The sequence below is a fragment of the Orycteropus afer genome, unplaced genomic scaffold (assembly GCF_000298275.1).
Source record: "Orycteropus afer afer isolate SDZICR_OR568_19922 unplaced genomic scaffold, OryAfe1.0 scaffold00083, whole genome shotgun sequence".
NCBI lineage: Eukaryota > Metazoa > Chordata > Mammalia > Tubulidentata > Orycteropodidae > Orycteropus > Orycteropus afer.
Genome location: NW_006921670.1, coordinates 6,180,401 through 6,196,917, shown reverse-complemented (window position 1 = coordinate 6,196,917; position 16,517 = coordinate 6,180,401). Strand labels below are relative to the sequence as shown.

General features: G+C 54.5%; 1 protein-coding gene across 1 annotated transcript; it reads left to right on the top strand.

The window, feature by feature from the left end:
• Nucleotides 1–91: 91 nt before the first annotated feature.
• On the top strand, nt 92–13,450 carry CHADL (chondroadherin like). Its single transcript, XM_007941774.1, has 6 exons — nt 92–213; nt 8,807–8,984; nt 9,766–11,457; nt 11,932–12,098; nt 13,145–13,372; nt 13,438–13,450. The coding sequence occupies exons 1-6, from the start codon at nt 92–94 to the stop codon at nt 13,448–13,450; spliced, it is 2,400 nt and encodes a 799-aa protein (XP_007939965.1).
• The last annotated feature ends 3,067 nt before the right edge of the window (nt 13,451–16,517 follow it).

Sequence of the window (16,517 nt, the reverse complement as noted above, 5' to 3'; positions counted from 1 at the left end):
CGAGCCCTGGTCCTGCAGCAACCGCCATCCTCACCATCCGTCCCTGCTATGCAGGTGGCATGACCTGAGGACAGAGACTGCCAGGTAGGGCATGGAAGTCGCCAGCAGAGGGCAAGCCCTGGCCCCATACCACGCGGACAGCAAGAGAGACTGGGGCAGAGCCCAGACCATCCGGGGTGGGAGCCGCCTGGCACTGCACTGGCTCCTGGCCCGGTGGGCTTCACCGACTGCCGAGAAGTGTGATGGACCTGGGGCCAGCTGGAGGGGCACCTTGATGGGCCCAGTCCTGCTGTCCAGCCTAAGAGGGCAGAGCTCCTGGTGCCTGAGCCGTGTCTTGGGCAGCTCCCACAAGTCTCCTGGGCAGGGCAGGGGTGGGGTGGAGCTGGACTGAGCAGCAGACGCCCTGGGGCCCTGCTTCCGGCCCTGGCCCCTGTGCTTCCCCCTCGTGCTCCTGTGTCTGGGCTGGGCCCGGGGCTGAAATAAAGTTGTGTGGCCGCAGTGGAGACTGGGAGACCTCTCTCACCCTCAGCAGGGTATCCTTGGCATGGGCACACTGGCCACACAGTCTCTGAAGGGCAGACCATCTTGCAGGAGAGGGCTTGGGCAGCCCAAAAGCTTCTCCCTGGGCATGCCAACTCCCCTTCGCTGGGAGAGTGGTGCCTGGGAGGGGCAGTGGCTCCCTTGACACCCACCTCTTCTCCCCACTTTGGCCTGTAGCTTCTCTGACCGCTGCGTTGTGCCTTGTGGTCTAGGTCTAGCTTAGCTGGTCACTGCCTGGATTTTGCCACAGGCCCTGCCAGCTGCATCAGGAGCCCCTGGGCCTGGCTTCCCAGGGCAGGGCCTGGCTGTGAAACCACCGCAGGATATGTGGCCTAGGCTGGGGGCTTCTCCCTACCTTTATCACCTGTGTGGGGACAGCACACACACTCTGAGCCACTTCTCCCTCAGGAAAGAGGATCCTTCCAAGGTTTCTTAGGGGGCAGCGCCCAGGCTGCTGCTTGGGCCCATCTGAGCCACGAAGCACTTTCCTGACTGGGTGGGGGACACAGGAGGAGGCAGATGGAGGGCTGACCATGGGCTGAGCTGGGCTTGCAGACCCTGCCCCGGGGAGCTGCTGGTCTGGCGCTGGAGACAGCAGTGTGGCCACGGAGACGGGACTTCCCTCAGGACATCTGGCAGATGGAGGAACAGGCACCCAGTGGAGCAGGAGCCTGCCCGAGGTCCTCTGGTCTGGCCGCTGCTTCCTCCGCTATAAGGCACAACAAGCTTCAGCTCAGAGTGCCAAGACCTCAGACCCCATTGCTGCTCAGTTGAATCACTCATAACAATCCGCTAGGACAGAGTGGAACTGCCCCATGAGGTTCCCAGGGCTGCCAGTCTTCCCAGAAGCAAAGCCCAAACCAAACCCACTGCTGTCAAGTCGAATTCCACTCAGTGCCCCTTGAGGACAGAGTAGAACTGCCCCCACAAGTTTCTAAGGGAGCTCTGGTGACGCAGTGCCCAAGGCATTTGACTGCTAACCAGAAGGCTCATGGCTCAAATCCACCAGCCACTCCGCGGAAGAAAGAATGAGCAATCAACTTCCATAGAGATACCACCTCGGAAACCCAAGGTGTCGTCAGGTAATCGACTCGATGGCAGTGAGTTTTTCTGGTTTAACTTTTGTGGAAGCTGAGCTGCCTCATCTTCCACCGAACAGCTGCTGGATTCAAGCCGCCCACCCTTTGATGATCGGCCACGTGCTTCACCACCGTGCCACCAGGGCTCCTTCAGAAACCAACAACTTCATTTAACCTCACAGTGAATCCTACAGAGCCTGGCTCAACCCTCACACTGTTGGTCTCAGGAGTGGAGGCTTCTGACTGCCTGGCAACACCTGAGACCTTCAGACAAGCCCAAGGCTGTGGCTCCTGACCAGTCTCCAGGGGCAGGAAGGCTTAGGGGCCTGTGAACTTGCTGCTCACGCAGAAAGCTATGTTGTTGTTAGGTGCTGTCAAGTCAGTTCCCACTCATAGTGACTGTACAGCAGAAGGAAATGCCGCCTGGTCCTGCGCTGGCCTCACAATCCTTGCCATGCCCGAGCCCGTCGTTGCCAGCACCGTGTCTGTCCATCTCGAGAGGCCTTCCCCTTCGCTGACCCTCCACTTTACCAAGCATGACATCTTTCTCCAGGGAACGGTCCCTTCTGACAACATGACCAAAGTAGGTAAGACAAAGACCGGCCATTCTCGCTGCCAAGGAGCATTCCAGCTGCATTTCTTCAGGGTAGATTTGTTTGTTCTTCTGGCAGTCCATGACATTTTCAGTATTGTCAACACCCCAACTCAAAAGCATCAACTTTTCTTCCGTCTTCCTTAAATCAACACTGTCCAGTTTTCATATGCATGTGAGGCGATCGAAATCACCATGGCTTGGGTTAGGCACACCTTACTTCAAAGTGACACCTTTGCTCTTCAGCACTTTTTTAAGAGGTCTCCTGCAGCAGATTTGTCCAGTGCAATACGACATCTGTTGTCTTAAGTGCTGCTTCCATGGGTGTTGATTGTGGAACTGAGCAATATGAAATCTTTTGTCCACTTCAATCTTTCCTCCATTTATGGTGATGCTGCTCATTGGTCCAGTTGTGAGGAGCCTTAGAATTCACCCGACTCAAGAGCTTACATGACTCCCTAGGGCTCTGAATGCTCCCCAAGAACCGTGTGGCCATGCTAAGACTGTATGTGCTTCAGCTCCTGGGGACCATGATGCTAGACAGAAGATCTTGAATCCTAGGCTCCAAACGGGGCTGCACCCACTAAGAGTTCAACCCACAGACTCCAAGGCCTAGAACACAGCGGTGCCATTCCTAGTCACATACCTTAGACTAGACAGACACCGGCACCCTGGTCAGGGACACTCCTAGCAGACCTGTTGATGACAGCAAGAGCCTAGAAACAGCCCACAGGCCAAACAGGGAAAATGGGTAAGTGGTGGCCATGATGTGACACAACAGTGACACAACTGCAAAGGCCAGACGAATGGCCACCCAGGACCAGAGGCCTCCCTGAGACACTCTTGGCACCTTGAACCAAAGCTGTCCCTGAGATCACCTTTCAGCAGAACAGGAGAATGACACAAGCCAGATTAGTGCTCAACTGCAGAAAACATCGGTCTGGGTCCAAAGGGTCAACACTGAACTCAAAGCGAAGATGAGAAGATGCAGGGCAGGAAATGAGAGTCCTGGAACCACCAGAGCACAAGGGTGGTGACACATTGTGAAAAATGTAACTCACGTCATCAGTTTGTGTGGAGGTTGTCAAGTGGGACCCTAACTTACTGTGTCAACTTTCACCAGAAACACAATACAACAGTTTAAAAAAAGAAAATGTATTGACCACAGCTACATGCTTAACACGGTGAGTGAAGAAAACCTGAGCCTGACACCTTGGTTCAAAACCAAACTGAAAAACATCAGTTTAGCAGGACATGGATAGGCGATAATGCTATCACCGGTAAAAAGAACGCTGAACCCAGAATCCAGGATGGAGTTAGCCTTAGTGTGACAAGGGACAGCACAGGACTTGAGGACTGTGCCAGGACCAGTTTTGAGGGTGTCGTGAGCCAAGCTTCGGAGCCATCCAAATCTGTGCACCTGAGATCCATTTGAATCTTAAGTTCGAAAAGAGGGAGTAAAACAGAGCATTCTGGGGCACCTGAAGCACAAATCAAAATGGGAATCTGCCTGTTTCAAAATGAGAGGTGAGAACCATGTCCCCAAACCCATGAAAGTTGAAAGACAAAATGACAGACTAGGAAAAGACACTGCAACATGTATACTATAAAACCAAGGAGGAGTGCTGAGAACAGGCATCCACATGAAAACAGGAAAAGATCTGAACAGGCAAGTCACAGAAGAAGGAATGTGAACAACTAAAGCACATGCAAAAAGGACATTCAACCTTCCTGGGAATTAAGGAAATGCAAGAGAAAGTGATCCCAAGATACCACTTCAAACCAGATGGGCAACAATCATTAAAAGACTAACACCAGGGAAGAGATGATCCTGTCGCATGTTTTAGACATTGCTGGAGGGAGTGTCAAACTAATACTTTGGAAAGCAAGTTGGCAAATCCTAAAAAAAAAAAAGTTGACAATGCATATAATGTGTGTTCCCAAATTCCATTTCTAACATCTACTTGAGAGAAGCAGTTGCACGTGTGCACACAGAGACAATGCTGCTATGAACATGCTCATTGAAATGTAGTGTGGACGTGTGTTCGTTTCTCCACGGTAAATAGCTAGCAGCAGAACTGCTGGGCAGTGCAGCAGAATTGCTGGGCAGTGGACTAAGTGTCTTGGGTAATTCTATAAGAAATTGCCCACAACAGCATTATTCAACTTTTCCCAAAAGTTGAACAGACAATGAAAAAAACAAATTATAGGATAGTATCATGGACTATTTAGCTAGAAAAGAATGAAGTACTGATCCATGCTACACATGGGGATGGACCTTGAAACCATGACTAAGTGACAGAAACCAGTGACAAAAGACCACATTTCTATGAAATGTCTTTTTTTTATTTTTTTTATGTGCCCAGGAAGATAAGTACTTGGATATTCTTTGCAACACTGTTTATAATAAAATATTGGAAGCAACAGAAATATGAAGATTAATGAATAGATTTGATACATTGATACAGTGGAATACTATACACCACAGTCAGAATGAACAACTGACATGAACCAATTTAGATCAATCTCCATAATCTGATGTTGAGTGAAAAAAGCAGTCCTGCAGAGTATGTATACGGTATCAAACCATGTGTGAAAATGTATGTTCTCAGTTGCCGTTGAGTCAGATCTAAGCCATGGCAACCTTGTATATAACAACAATAAGGTTGCCCAGTCCTGCTCAGTCTCCATGACCTCCTATAACTCACGAGGGGGAGAGAGAATCACCGTCTGCGTCAGCCCAGAGCTGATTCCTATGAGGCAGGGGTCAGACATGTCTCCACCCTCCCAACTTTTTACCAATTCTGATGCCAACCATCCCTCCCATTCTGCTGGGTTCGACAGTTCAATGCAATGGCCACACAGAAGTCACAGACCATGCTCACAGAGAGTTTATTAGGTGAGTAACAGTTACAGTTCAGGCTCAGGGATACTTAGGATAGTGTTCTGTGGCCAGGACAGCCTCACCTCAGCTATGCCCATAGGCAGGTCTCTCTCTGGCCCCTGCTCCTTGCTCTGGCCTCTGCACCACTTGGACAAGTGTTACAAAGCTCTTTCAGCTCCACTGATAAGTGCCCAGTGGCACCCCACTCTGCCAGTAAGCCTTGGCCCAAAGGTACTCAGCTCTAGCTCTGTGGGTTTGCAAACCTTGCTCCACCCAGTGCCTGGAGGCACCCTACTCGGTCAGCAAGCCTCCTTCCCAAAGGTGCTCAAGCCTTCCCGCTCAGTGGGCCAGGAAGCCCACCACACCATCTGCTGCTGGTCTCCCTGTTCTGTTGCCGCTGCTTCTGGGCCACTGTTTCTCGCCGTCCCCCACGTTCCACCTTCCTCTGTCTCCTTGGCTGAGGAGGCTCCCAACGCAGGGATTCTGGGTCCAAAAGACATGCTTCAGTCCCAGCTCCTCTTTCTCGGTGGTCGTGAAGTCCTCCACTCTCGCTTCTCCTTTCATCTCTTGTAAGATAACAGGTGTGACTCAAGCAAGGCGTTAAGGCAGTGAAGGGTGATGACTGGGGTAAGGTGGTGACATGAGTCACACTCCCTAGTAAGATGGTGGCTCAAGATAAATCCCACCCGAATTCTGCCTCATTAATATAACAGACATCTCACTCCCCAGTGGGACCATAACCAAGGCTGTAAACCCTTACGGAGGCAGATTGCCTCATCTTTCTTCCTCGGAGCAGGTGGTGGGTTCGAACCACCAACCTTTTGGTTACCAGCCAAGTGCCTTAACCACTACACTACCAGAGCTCCTGTGAACAGCATCTCACACAATGGAGGATAATCACAGTAGATCATAAAACAGAGGACAGCCATAAATGCTGGGAATCATGGCTTAGCCAAGTTGACACATAACGCCAGCCTTCACAGCTTCCATATGCCTTAGTTGTATGGTCCCCCCAAACACCGTGTGGGAGTCACAAATACTGTGGCTAGAAGGACCATATTAAGTAATTTACTACACACACTGAGAGGAAGGGGTTAACTGTTCTTGAGTACCTGCTCTGTGCCAGGTGTCCACTGTCATCTATCTAGTTACTCTCATCAGCACTAGTGGTAGAAAGTGTTAAGTTCTCAGCTGCTCACCAAAAGGTCGCTGGTTCGAACCACCCAGTGACTCCTCAGGAGAAAAGACCTGGCAACCGGCTCCTGTAAAGATTAGTGTAAAAACTTCTATGGGGCAGGGCTACTCAGTCACACGGAGCGTCGGAGTGAAAACAACTCGAAGGCACCTAACAACAACAGGATGCTGGGGCTGGGTGACAGGCCGCCTCTGTCTAGGGTCACACAGCCTGGGAGGAAGCCCAGGTTGGCTGACCACAGGCTGGCTCCTGGAGCTGCTCTCTGCCGGCCGGCCAGGACCTCAGGCCTGTGCCACCTTCCTGAGCTGGCGCCGGGCAGGAGGCCTGGAACTCCAGCCACTGCTCCCTCCCCCTCCCTCACCTCAGCCCCAGGAAGCCCCGGCCGCCGTGACTGTGACAATGCCTCCCATTGAGCCCTGTCCCCGCTGCCAGGCCTGTGGGCTGCGGAGGGGGGCTCTGGCGGCCCCCAGACAGGACTGCTGTCGGCCTTTTCCCTGTGCTGCACCTCAGGCCGGGCTGGTAGCACAGCAGCATGGAGAGGTGAGTTTTGGGGCGCTAGGGGTACAAGGGGTGCCGAGAGCAGTCGGGTGGCCAAGGGGAGCTCCTGCACCTCGCTGGGTCTCCAAGAGGCTGGGGGACAGTGGCTCTGGGCCCTGTCTGGGCCTGAGCTTCTCCAAGCTCTTCCCAGGTGGGTTCCTGAGGACAGTGTATTTGAAGCTGGCCACGGGCTCCCATGGACCAATCCTTAGGGGTCCTGTCTGAGAGCTAAGCAGCTGTCTGAGCTCTGGACATTTGTCCCTTCAGGAATCTATCCCCATGGGCCCCCTTCCTGGCTGTCCTGAGCCTTCACCACAGGGTAGGAGAAGGCCCCCAGCCCAGAGCAGGGGCTCCTGGGACTCACACTCAAACACAGATGCTGACAACTGAGCAGGCAGAGACGGAGGACGCTTAAGCGGCGGGGGCCCAGCCCAGGCTCAGGAAAGGCTTCTGAAAAAGAAGCGAGAGCCGGAGTTAGGCGGCAATGAAGAAGTCCAGTTGGGATAACGAGAGTCAGGAATTTTCACCAGGCAGTGAGGAGATGCTGGAGGATTTTTAGTTGGGGGTGTCATGGTCCCATCTGTGTTTTGTAAAGATCCCTTTGGCTAATGGGTAAGTGAAACACAGGGGAGGCCAGGAGAGCCACAGTGGGAGTGGTTCCCCTATAAGAGCAACGGCTGTGGCTGTGAGACAGAGGGATCCGCTGGGGAGATGAATGGGTAGGAAAGTGGGTGGGTAGATGGGGGTGTGGATGGATGGGTAGGTGGATGAATGGCCAGATAGGTGCGTGTGTGGGTGGACGGATGGACAGACGGATGGATGGATAGATGAGAGTGTTTGCGTGGCTGGGTGGATGGATGGATGAGTGGGTGGGTGGATGGATGAGATGGATGGATGGATGAGATGGATGGATGGGTAAACGGGCAGATGGGTGGGTGGATGGATTGGTGGGAGAGTGGTGGATGGACAGATGAATGGGTAGGTGGGTGTGTGGATGGACGGATGGATGGATGGACAGACGGATGGATGGATGGATAGATGAGAGTGTTTGTGTGGCTGGGTGGATGGATGGATGAGTAAGTGGGTGGATGGATGGATGAGTAGGTGGGTGGATGGGTGAATGGACAGATAGGTGTGTGTGTGGATGGACGGATGGACAGACGGATGGATGGATGGATAGATGAGAGTGCGTGGCTGGGTGGATGGATGGATGAGATGGATGGATAGGTGGGTAGATGGATGGCTGGATTAGTGGGCGGGTGGTGATAGATGAATGGGTAGATCGGTGGATGGATTAGCCTAAAGCACAGCCTCCACCCCTTCCCCTCAGCTCCCCTTGTCCCACTCCAGGCCAGCAGGACGGTACTCAGATGAGGGGAGAACATAGAGAAATAAATACAGAGAGGAAACGAGGTCTGAGCCACCCTGGTCACCCTGTCAATGTGGCTCTGACCAGTCATTAAGGCTTGTTCGAGGACCTCAGCCCCCACAACACCTGTTCCACTGAGGCTGGTCTCCTGACTCCAGGCCTAGGTCCTTCTTTCCCACTGCCAGGCTGTCTCCTTGAGGTGGGGACCGTTATGCTCCCTGCCCCCGGGAAGCTGAGGCCACATCTGTCTGGGGATGGCTGCCCACCTGACGCGGGGGGCCCAGGCCTGTCCCTGGACTGGGAGCCACCACAGCGGTGGTCCACGTTCTGAGCCCCAGCAGCATTCCACACTCAGACAATCCTCACTGAACCACTTGGCAGACGGTCATAGGACTCACCGGGTGGCCTTTCCGAGCCTCAGTGTCCTTAAGTGTAAAACAGGGCTAGTCATTGAACTCTTAGGCGTATGTGACGGGCCTTCCCTGCCCAAAGGAGGAAGGCGTCGGAGGAACTCTGGGGACAGGAGCAGCACTGTGGCTGTGGCTCCGTGAGAGGACAGCGTGGGGCCCCATCTCTGTCAACAACCGATCCTCCCTCTGCCTCCTCCCAGGCCCCAGAGCCCCAGCCGCTTCTCCCTGCTGCTCCTGCTTCCACTGCTGCTGCCACCGGGCCCAGCTGGGCACACAGCTGCCCAGCGCTGCCCACTGAGCTGCGTGTGCGACAACTCCAGGCGGCACGTTACCTGCCGGCACCAGAACCTCACCGAGGTGCCGGACACCATCCCCGAGGTCAGCAGGGCAGGGAACGTGGGCCGGGGCCAGCACTGAGGGGGCAGTGGGACGAGCTTGGGCTGGGCACCGGTGGCTGGGAGAGCTTGTCTGGTTAAGTCACCTCTCTGAACCTCAGTGTTCACATCTGGAAAATGGGTAATAATAACCAATGATGAGAGAGAATCTTTTTAAAGACAGATTATATATTTAAAAAGGAGCTCTGGTGGCATAGTGGGTAAGGTATTTGAACGTTAATCAGAAGTTCAGTGGTTTAAACCCACCAGCTGCTCTGCAGGAGAAAGATGAGGCAATCTACTTCCATAAAGATTGACAGCCTTCGAAACCCAGTGGGAGTCGCTAAGAGTCGGAATCGACTTGATGGCATTGGGTGGGTTAATCTGTTTCAAATCTTTTCTGTGTGACTGGAACAAGTAGGGGATCTGTAGACAGATGCATTCATTACAGAATTACAGACCCTGTGGCAGGGAACAGGGTAAGAAATGGTGTCTGTCCCATGGAGTTCATGGGCTGGGAGGGGATAGAGCAGGTAACCAGTGACAGTCCAATGTGCAAAGCACCACAGTGAAGGAGGCCCAGGTAGTAGGGAGGAAGGCTTCCTGGAGGTGGTGGTAGGGAGCTGAGATCAGCAGGATGAAAGAAATGAGCAAAAGGTGAGGTGGGGGAAAAGTGTTACAGGTGAGGGAACAGTGTGCAAAAAAGGCCTGGGATTAGCACAGGGCACAGGTTTGATCCCGGTGGCGCTCAGTCCCCCTCCGCCTTGCCCCTTCCCACCTCCCAGCTGACCCAGCGCCTAGACCTCCAGGGCAACATGCTGAAGGTGATCCCCCCAGGTGCCTTCCAGGCCCTGCCCCACCTGACGCATCTGGACCTGCGGCACTGCCAGGTGGAGCTGGTGGCTGAGGGCGCCTTCCGCGGCTTGGGCCGTCTGCTCCTCCTCAACCTGGCCTCCAACCGCCTGACCGCGCTGCCCCAGGAGGCACTGGATGGGCTGGGCTCGCTGCAGCGACTGGAGCTGGAGGAGAACCTGCTGGAGGAGCTGCGCCCCGGGACGTTCGGGCCCCTGGGTGCTCTGGCCACACTGAACTTGGCCCACAATGCCCTGGTCTACCTGCCGGCCATGGCCTTCCAGGGGCTGCTGCGCGCCCGCTGGCTGCAGCTGTCCCACAACGCGCTCAGCGTGCTGGCCCCCGAGGCTCTGGTCGGTCTGCCCGCGCTACGCCGGCTCAGCCTGCACCACAACGAGCTGCAGGCCCTGCCCGGGCCGACCCTGTCTCAGGCTCGGGGCCTGGTGCGTCTGGAGCTGGGTCACAACCCACTCACCTACGCAGGTGAGGAGGACGCACTGGTGCTGCCCGGCCTGCGGGAGCTGCGTCTGGACCACGGGGCGCTGCAGGCTCTGGGGCCAAGGGCCTTCGCCCACTGCCCACGCCTGCGCACCCTCGACCTCCGCGGGAACCAGTTGGACGTGCTGCCGCCGCTGCAGGGCCTGGGCCAGCTGCATCTGCTGCGGCTGCAGGGGAACCCGCTGTGGTGCGGCTGCCAGGCCCTGCCGCTGTTCGGTTGGCTGGCTCGGGTGCGCGTGCACGTGGAGGGCACGTGCAGGGGACCCCGGAGGCTGCGTGGGGAGGCCCTGGACGCCCTGTGGCCCTCGGCCCCGCGCTGCCTGGGAAATGGCGCGGAGGAAGAGGAGGAGCTGGCGGCTGCCCGGCGCCGCGCCCCCACACGGGCCCCCCAGGAGGATGAGTGGGCGGCCAGGCCCTGCCCGCGCGTCTGCACTTGCGCTTCCGAGTCTGCGCACAGCAGCTGTGAGGGCCGCGGCCTGCATGCTGTGCCCAGCGGCTTCCCCAACAACACCCAGCTCCTGGACCTACGGAGGAACCACTTCCTCTTGGTGCCCCGAGCGGCCTTCCCTGGCCTGGGCCACCTGGTATCCCTGTACCTGCAGCATTGCCACATCACCGAGCTGGAAGCGGGTGCCTTGGCGGGGCTAGGCCGCCTGGTCTACCTCTACCTCTCTGACAACCAGCTCTCAGGCCTCAGCGCAGCTGCCCTTGAAGGGGCCCCCCACCTGGGGTACCTGTACCTGGAGCGCAACCACTTCCTGCAGGTGCCAGGGGCCGCCCTGCGTGCCCTGCCCAGCCTCGTCTCCTTGCATCTGCAGGACAACGCCGTGGAGCGCTTGGCACCGGGGGACCTCGCAGGGGCACAAGTCTTGCGCTGGCTGTACCTGAGTGGGAACCGCATCACCCAGGTGTCCCCGGGGGCGTTGGGTTCAGCCCGGGAGCTGGAGAAGCTGTACCTGGATGGGAACCAGCTTTCAGGGGTGCCCACTGGGGCCTTGGCGGGGCTGCCTGCCCTGGTGGAGCTGCAGCTCTCAGGGAACCCGCTCAGGACCCTGCATGACGGGGCCTTCCGGCCTGTGGCTCGATCCGTGCAGTTCCTCTTTCTGAACAGTAGCAGCCTGGAGCAGGTGGGCAAGGGGTGTCAGGGAGCGGAGGCCACACCCAGGGACATTCCCTTGACAGATTCTTGCTGCCCCCTGGGTGCCAGGCCTGTGCTGGGCTTGGGGACCTTGAGATAAGCCAGACTTGCCCCTACCTTCAGGGAGCTCAGTTGTGCCCGACAGACCCAGTGCCACGTGGCAAGAGGTCTGCCCGGGGAGGGGAGCACTGCTGGGCATGGAGGGGGAGGCCCTTGGGTCCACGGGGCTCCTGTTCTTTGTACAGGGGCTGGATCTGCCAACACGCTTTGCATTATGGGGATAGAGAAGTGTTTCAGCAGAGTGAGCCATGAATTGGGTGGCCGGGTGACTTTGGCATCGTGCCAGTCTGGGTTTTGACCCTAGTGCTGCCCCAGCCTCTCTGGGTGCTTTGGCTAGGAGAGCATTGGGTGGGGTCGGCCTGGCAGGCGCTCCCACCCAGGCTGTGAACCGTGCCTCCCGCAGGTTTCTCCCGGGGCCTTCGCGGGCCTGGGGCCCAGCCTCCGGAGTCTGCACCTGCAGGGGAACCAGCTGCAGGCCCTGCCCGCCCTGCCCACGCTCACACGGCTTGAGCTCTTGGACCTCAGCGGCAATCCCTTCCGCTGCGACTGCCAGCTGCTCCCGCTGCACAGGTGGGTGCCCCCGAGTTGCACCCTCAACCCAGTGGCCAGCTACACCCTCCTGCTCTCAGTCATCCCTCCACCGGCTCCCTGGGGTGCAGGCCTGTCACCTGGCCCAGCAGCTCAGTGTGTGTGGCCGTGGCAGCTGCCCTTCTCTGAGCCTGGACTCTCTCATCTGTAAAATGGGGAAAATAGCTGCCCTGGCCAGAGGAGGAGGGGCAGTGTTCATTGAGCACCTAGTATGGCCGGCATTGTATCTACTTCTCACCCAGAGAGAGGAAAAAGACCTCCAGAGTCAGGCCCACCCAGGCTCAGATCCCAGCTGATTCAGTGACTGGAAGACACTGGGCAAGCCAGCTGACCTCTCTGTGCCCATTTCCTCACCTGTGAGAAGGGGGATGATTACTGAATCGATGTCATGATGGTGGTTACTTGAATTAAGTTGTTAGTTGCCATGGGGTCGGCTCTGACTCATGGTGGCACCATGTAAATGGAATGAAGTATATCACCCGGCCCCACATCATCTCACCACCATGGTGTGTTTGAATCCATTTTTTGTGGCCACTCTGTATTTTGAGGGCTTTCCAACCCAGGGGGCTCATCTGCTAACACTGTCTTGGGCAACGTTCTTGAGATCCATAAGATTTCACTGGCTAATTTTTGGAGACAGATCACCAGGCCTTTCTTCCTAGACTTAGTCTGGAAGCTCCATTGAAACCTGTCCATCACGGGGGACCCTGCTGGTAATACTGGTGTCATAGCCTCCAGCCTCACAGCAACACGTCAAGCAGACAGACGGAGGGTGCAGATGAAGTTAGGGAACATGCATGACTCGATGTGATCGGTGCTCGGTCTGTCGTAAGCACTGTGGAGCTGACTAGCAACGTCACTGTCACTGTTCTCCTCTTGCAGAGACGGGTCAGAAGGCGTCACTCGCTCAGGGTCGTGTGATCGATGAGCAGCGGAGTGGGGATTCTCCCCAGACTCTGCCCTTACCCACTGGCCACAGTACCCCCAGCCAGTCGACACAGTGGGTCCCCGCTCTCTTTTCTCCTCAGGTGGCTAACTGGGCTGAACCTGCGGGTGGGTGCCACCTGCGTGGCCCCTGCCAGTGCCCGTGGCCAGAGGGTGAAGGCTGCGGTGGCCGTCTTTGAAGGCTGCCCAGGCTGGGCTGCCAGGAAGGCCAAGCGGACGCCAGTGGCCCGGTCTGGTGTCAGGAGAGCTCCTGCCAAGGGGAGACGCCGGGCAGTATACAAGGTTGGCAGTGGGGCTCGGGGCCTCGGAGGGTGGGTCTAGCTGCCAAAGCCCCTGGGGTAATGGGTCTGATGTCTCTGGATTCCTATGGTCCCAGAGCCAAGCGATGAGCCTGTTACACCCTTTCATGCCTGTCCCCTCTCCTCGCCTCTTCCACCTCTGGGGTGGGCCTGGGAGGGTTTGTAAGGAAATGATTAGGTGCTGTTTCATCCCCAAGAGTCCTGGTGGTACAATGGTTAAGTGCTGGGTAGCTAACTGAAAGGCTGGCAGTTTGATCTCACCAGCTGTTTGGAGAAAGATGTGGCAGTCAGCTTCCACCAAGATGACAGCCTTGGAAACTCTACGGTGCAGTTCCACTCTGTCCTCTAGGGGCACTGGGAGTTGGAATCGGCTCCACAGCAGTGGGTTTGGTTTGGGCTTTGCTTCCATAAAGTGACAGCCTTGCAAATCCTCTGGAACAGTTCCACTCTGTCCTCTAAGGGGCTGTGACTCAGGATAAATGGATGGCCAGGTGTTTTTGTTTTCATTCCATGAGGTAGTGGCTTTTCTAATTAGCTTCAGCATAGCCAGGTCCTGTGCAAAATCAACCCAACTGTTACTGTATTTCCTGGGTCACTGTTGAGTCAGATGTGCCCCATCCTGACCACAGGGCCATGCTTATGCCAGGGGTCAGGAGAGCTGAAGTGCAGCTGTTAGCTCCACCCCCCATATCTCAGCCACAGGTTGGACCCCTTCTAGGCCTTTCTATCGCCCCAACATACATAGCTTGGGCCCTCAGCTGTAGCAACAAAATCCCTCTTGCTTACTGACCTGTTTGCCAGCACATCAGAGAAGGGTGAGTGGAGTACAGGGGCCCCTCCATGTGGAAACCACTGCTGTGTGGGAAGGTCCTGTGGGGGAGGGGCTCGTCTGAAGGGGAAGTGCAAAAAGGGCACCGGTGTCGTCTGACCTCCTTAAACTTCATGATGGGGAGACAGAACCACCATCAGCAGGCCTAGGCTATGAGGCAGATGTCAGACATGTTGCCACCCTCCAACCTTTCCACCAATTCTGACACCAACCGTCTCTCCCATGGCACTTACTACTTCTCTGCTGGGTCTGGGAATTTATTGCAATGGCCGCACGCAACTCAAAGACAAAAGTCACAATTACAGGGTTTCTTAAGGAAGTAAGAGGTTACAATTCAGGATCAGAAGTGGTCCGGACACAGTTCTTCATTCAGGTCAGCCTCCCCTCAGCCCTGCCCAAAGCCAGGCCTCTCTCTGGCCCTTGGCCCCTGCCCTGCTCGGACAAGTGTTAGCTCTTTTAGCTTGCTCTGCTGCCACAGTCTCTCTGCTGTATGTTACAGCTCTCTCCCGAGTCCTGGGTAAAGGAGGTCCAGCGTAGGGATCTTGGGTCCACGGATGACTCCACTTCTGGTTCTTTCTTGACAGTACTGGTGTCCTTTCCACCTCTGGGACAGGCCATTTTAAACCTAGCTGATGGCTAAACTGACAAGTCCCCATATTAGGGTTCCACACACCTTGTTTCCATGGTCCCACCCCCACAAAGGTGTCATTATTAACAAGCTACCCAATCCCCTTGGTGGGCCACAAGAGCCTCACATTTGCACAGTCCCACCCAGTCATTTTCGCATGAATCAAACTGAGGAGAAACAGCTGCAAACACTCATTAATGATCAGAATGTGGAATGTACGAAGTACGTTTTCCAATCTAGGAAAATTAGAAGTTTGTCAAAAAATGAAATGGAATGCATAAAAATTGATATCCTATACCTTAGTGAGCTGAAATAGACTGGCATGGGCCATTGTGAATCAGACAGTCATATGGTCTACTGTGCCGGGAATGACAAATTGAAGAGGAATGGCATCACATTCATTGTCAAAAAGAACACTTCAAGATCTATCCTGAAGTACAGTGCTGTCAATGATAGGCTAATATCCATACGCCTACAAGGAAGACCAGTTAATACAACTGTCACTCAATTTTAAGCACCAACTACTAAAGCCAAAGATGAAGAAAACTGAAGTTTTACCAACTTCTGCAGTTTGAAGTTGACCAAACATGCAGTCGAGATGCATTGATAATTACTGGTGATTGGCAGGTGAAAGCTGGAAACAAAGAAGAAGCACCAACAGTTGGAAAATATGGCCTTGATGACAGAAAAGACGCCAGAGATCGCATAATAGAATTCTGTAAGACCAACAACTTATTCATTGCAAATACCTTTTTTCAACAACATAAATGACGACTCTGTGTGGACCACACAGGAATCTAATCAACTACATCTGTGGACAGAGGCCATGGAGAAGCCCAATATCATAGTCCGAACAAGGCCAGGGGCTGACTGTGGAAGAGACCATCAATTCCGCATATGCAAGTTCAAGTTGAAGCTGAAGACAATTGAAACAAATCCATGAGACCCAAAATACAACCTTGATTATATCCCACCTGAATTTAGAGATCATCTGAAGAACAGATTTCATGCATTGAATGCCAGTGATTGAAGACCAGAGGAGTTGTGAGAATGGCATCAAAAACATCATACGTGAAGAATGCGAAAGGTCTTTAAAAACACAGGAAAGGGACTTCCAGTAAGAGGGAGGAATAGGCAGACAAGTGACACAGACCCTCAACAAAGAAAAGAAAACCAATTGATAGAGATGCAGAAGATAATCCTGGAACTCTGAGCTTTGAAAGGAACTATACAGAAGTGGATTGGGCGCCAACTGGTGGAAAACCTGAACGAAAACAGGACCTAAGAACAAGATCTATTTGCCAAGGTCGGGAAGGACATATGAGAGGCTGACAAAGGAAAGACGACAGGTGGTGAGTGTATAAGTGCTGTCAACTAGTGAATAGAGGAGCACAGCACAGTACCCTGCCTGTATAGATAACATACAACAAAACAAAGAAAATGAAAATTGTGGGCAAGTCACTCCAACATATAATCACCAATTAAATATAAACACAAAAAGGCCACGATAACTCAGGGACAACAGAGCATCACAGTCCACACAAAGAAGCAAGATAAAGCAGGAGAAACAAGGGACCAGGATACAGACCCAAAACATATCCCTGAGGAAGACACAGCATTGGAAGTCCCTGATAAAGAATTCAAAAGAATTATATTTAGGTATCTTCAAAGGATTGAGAGACAGACCAAGGAAAACACAG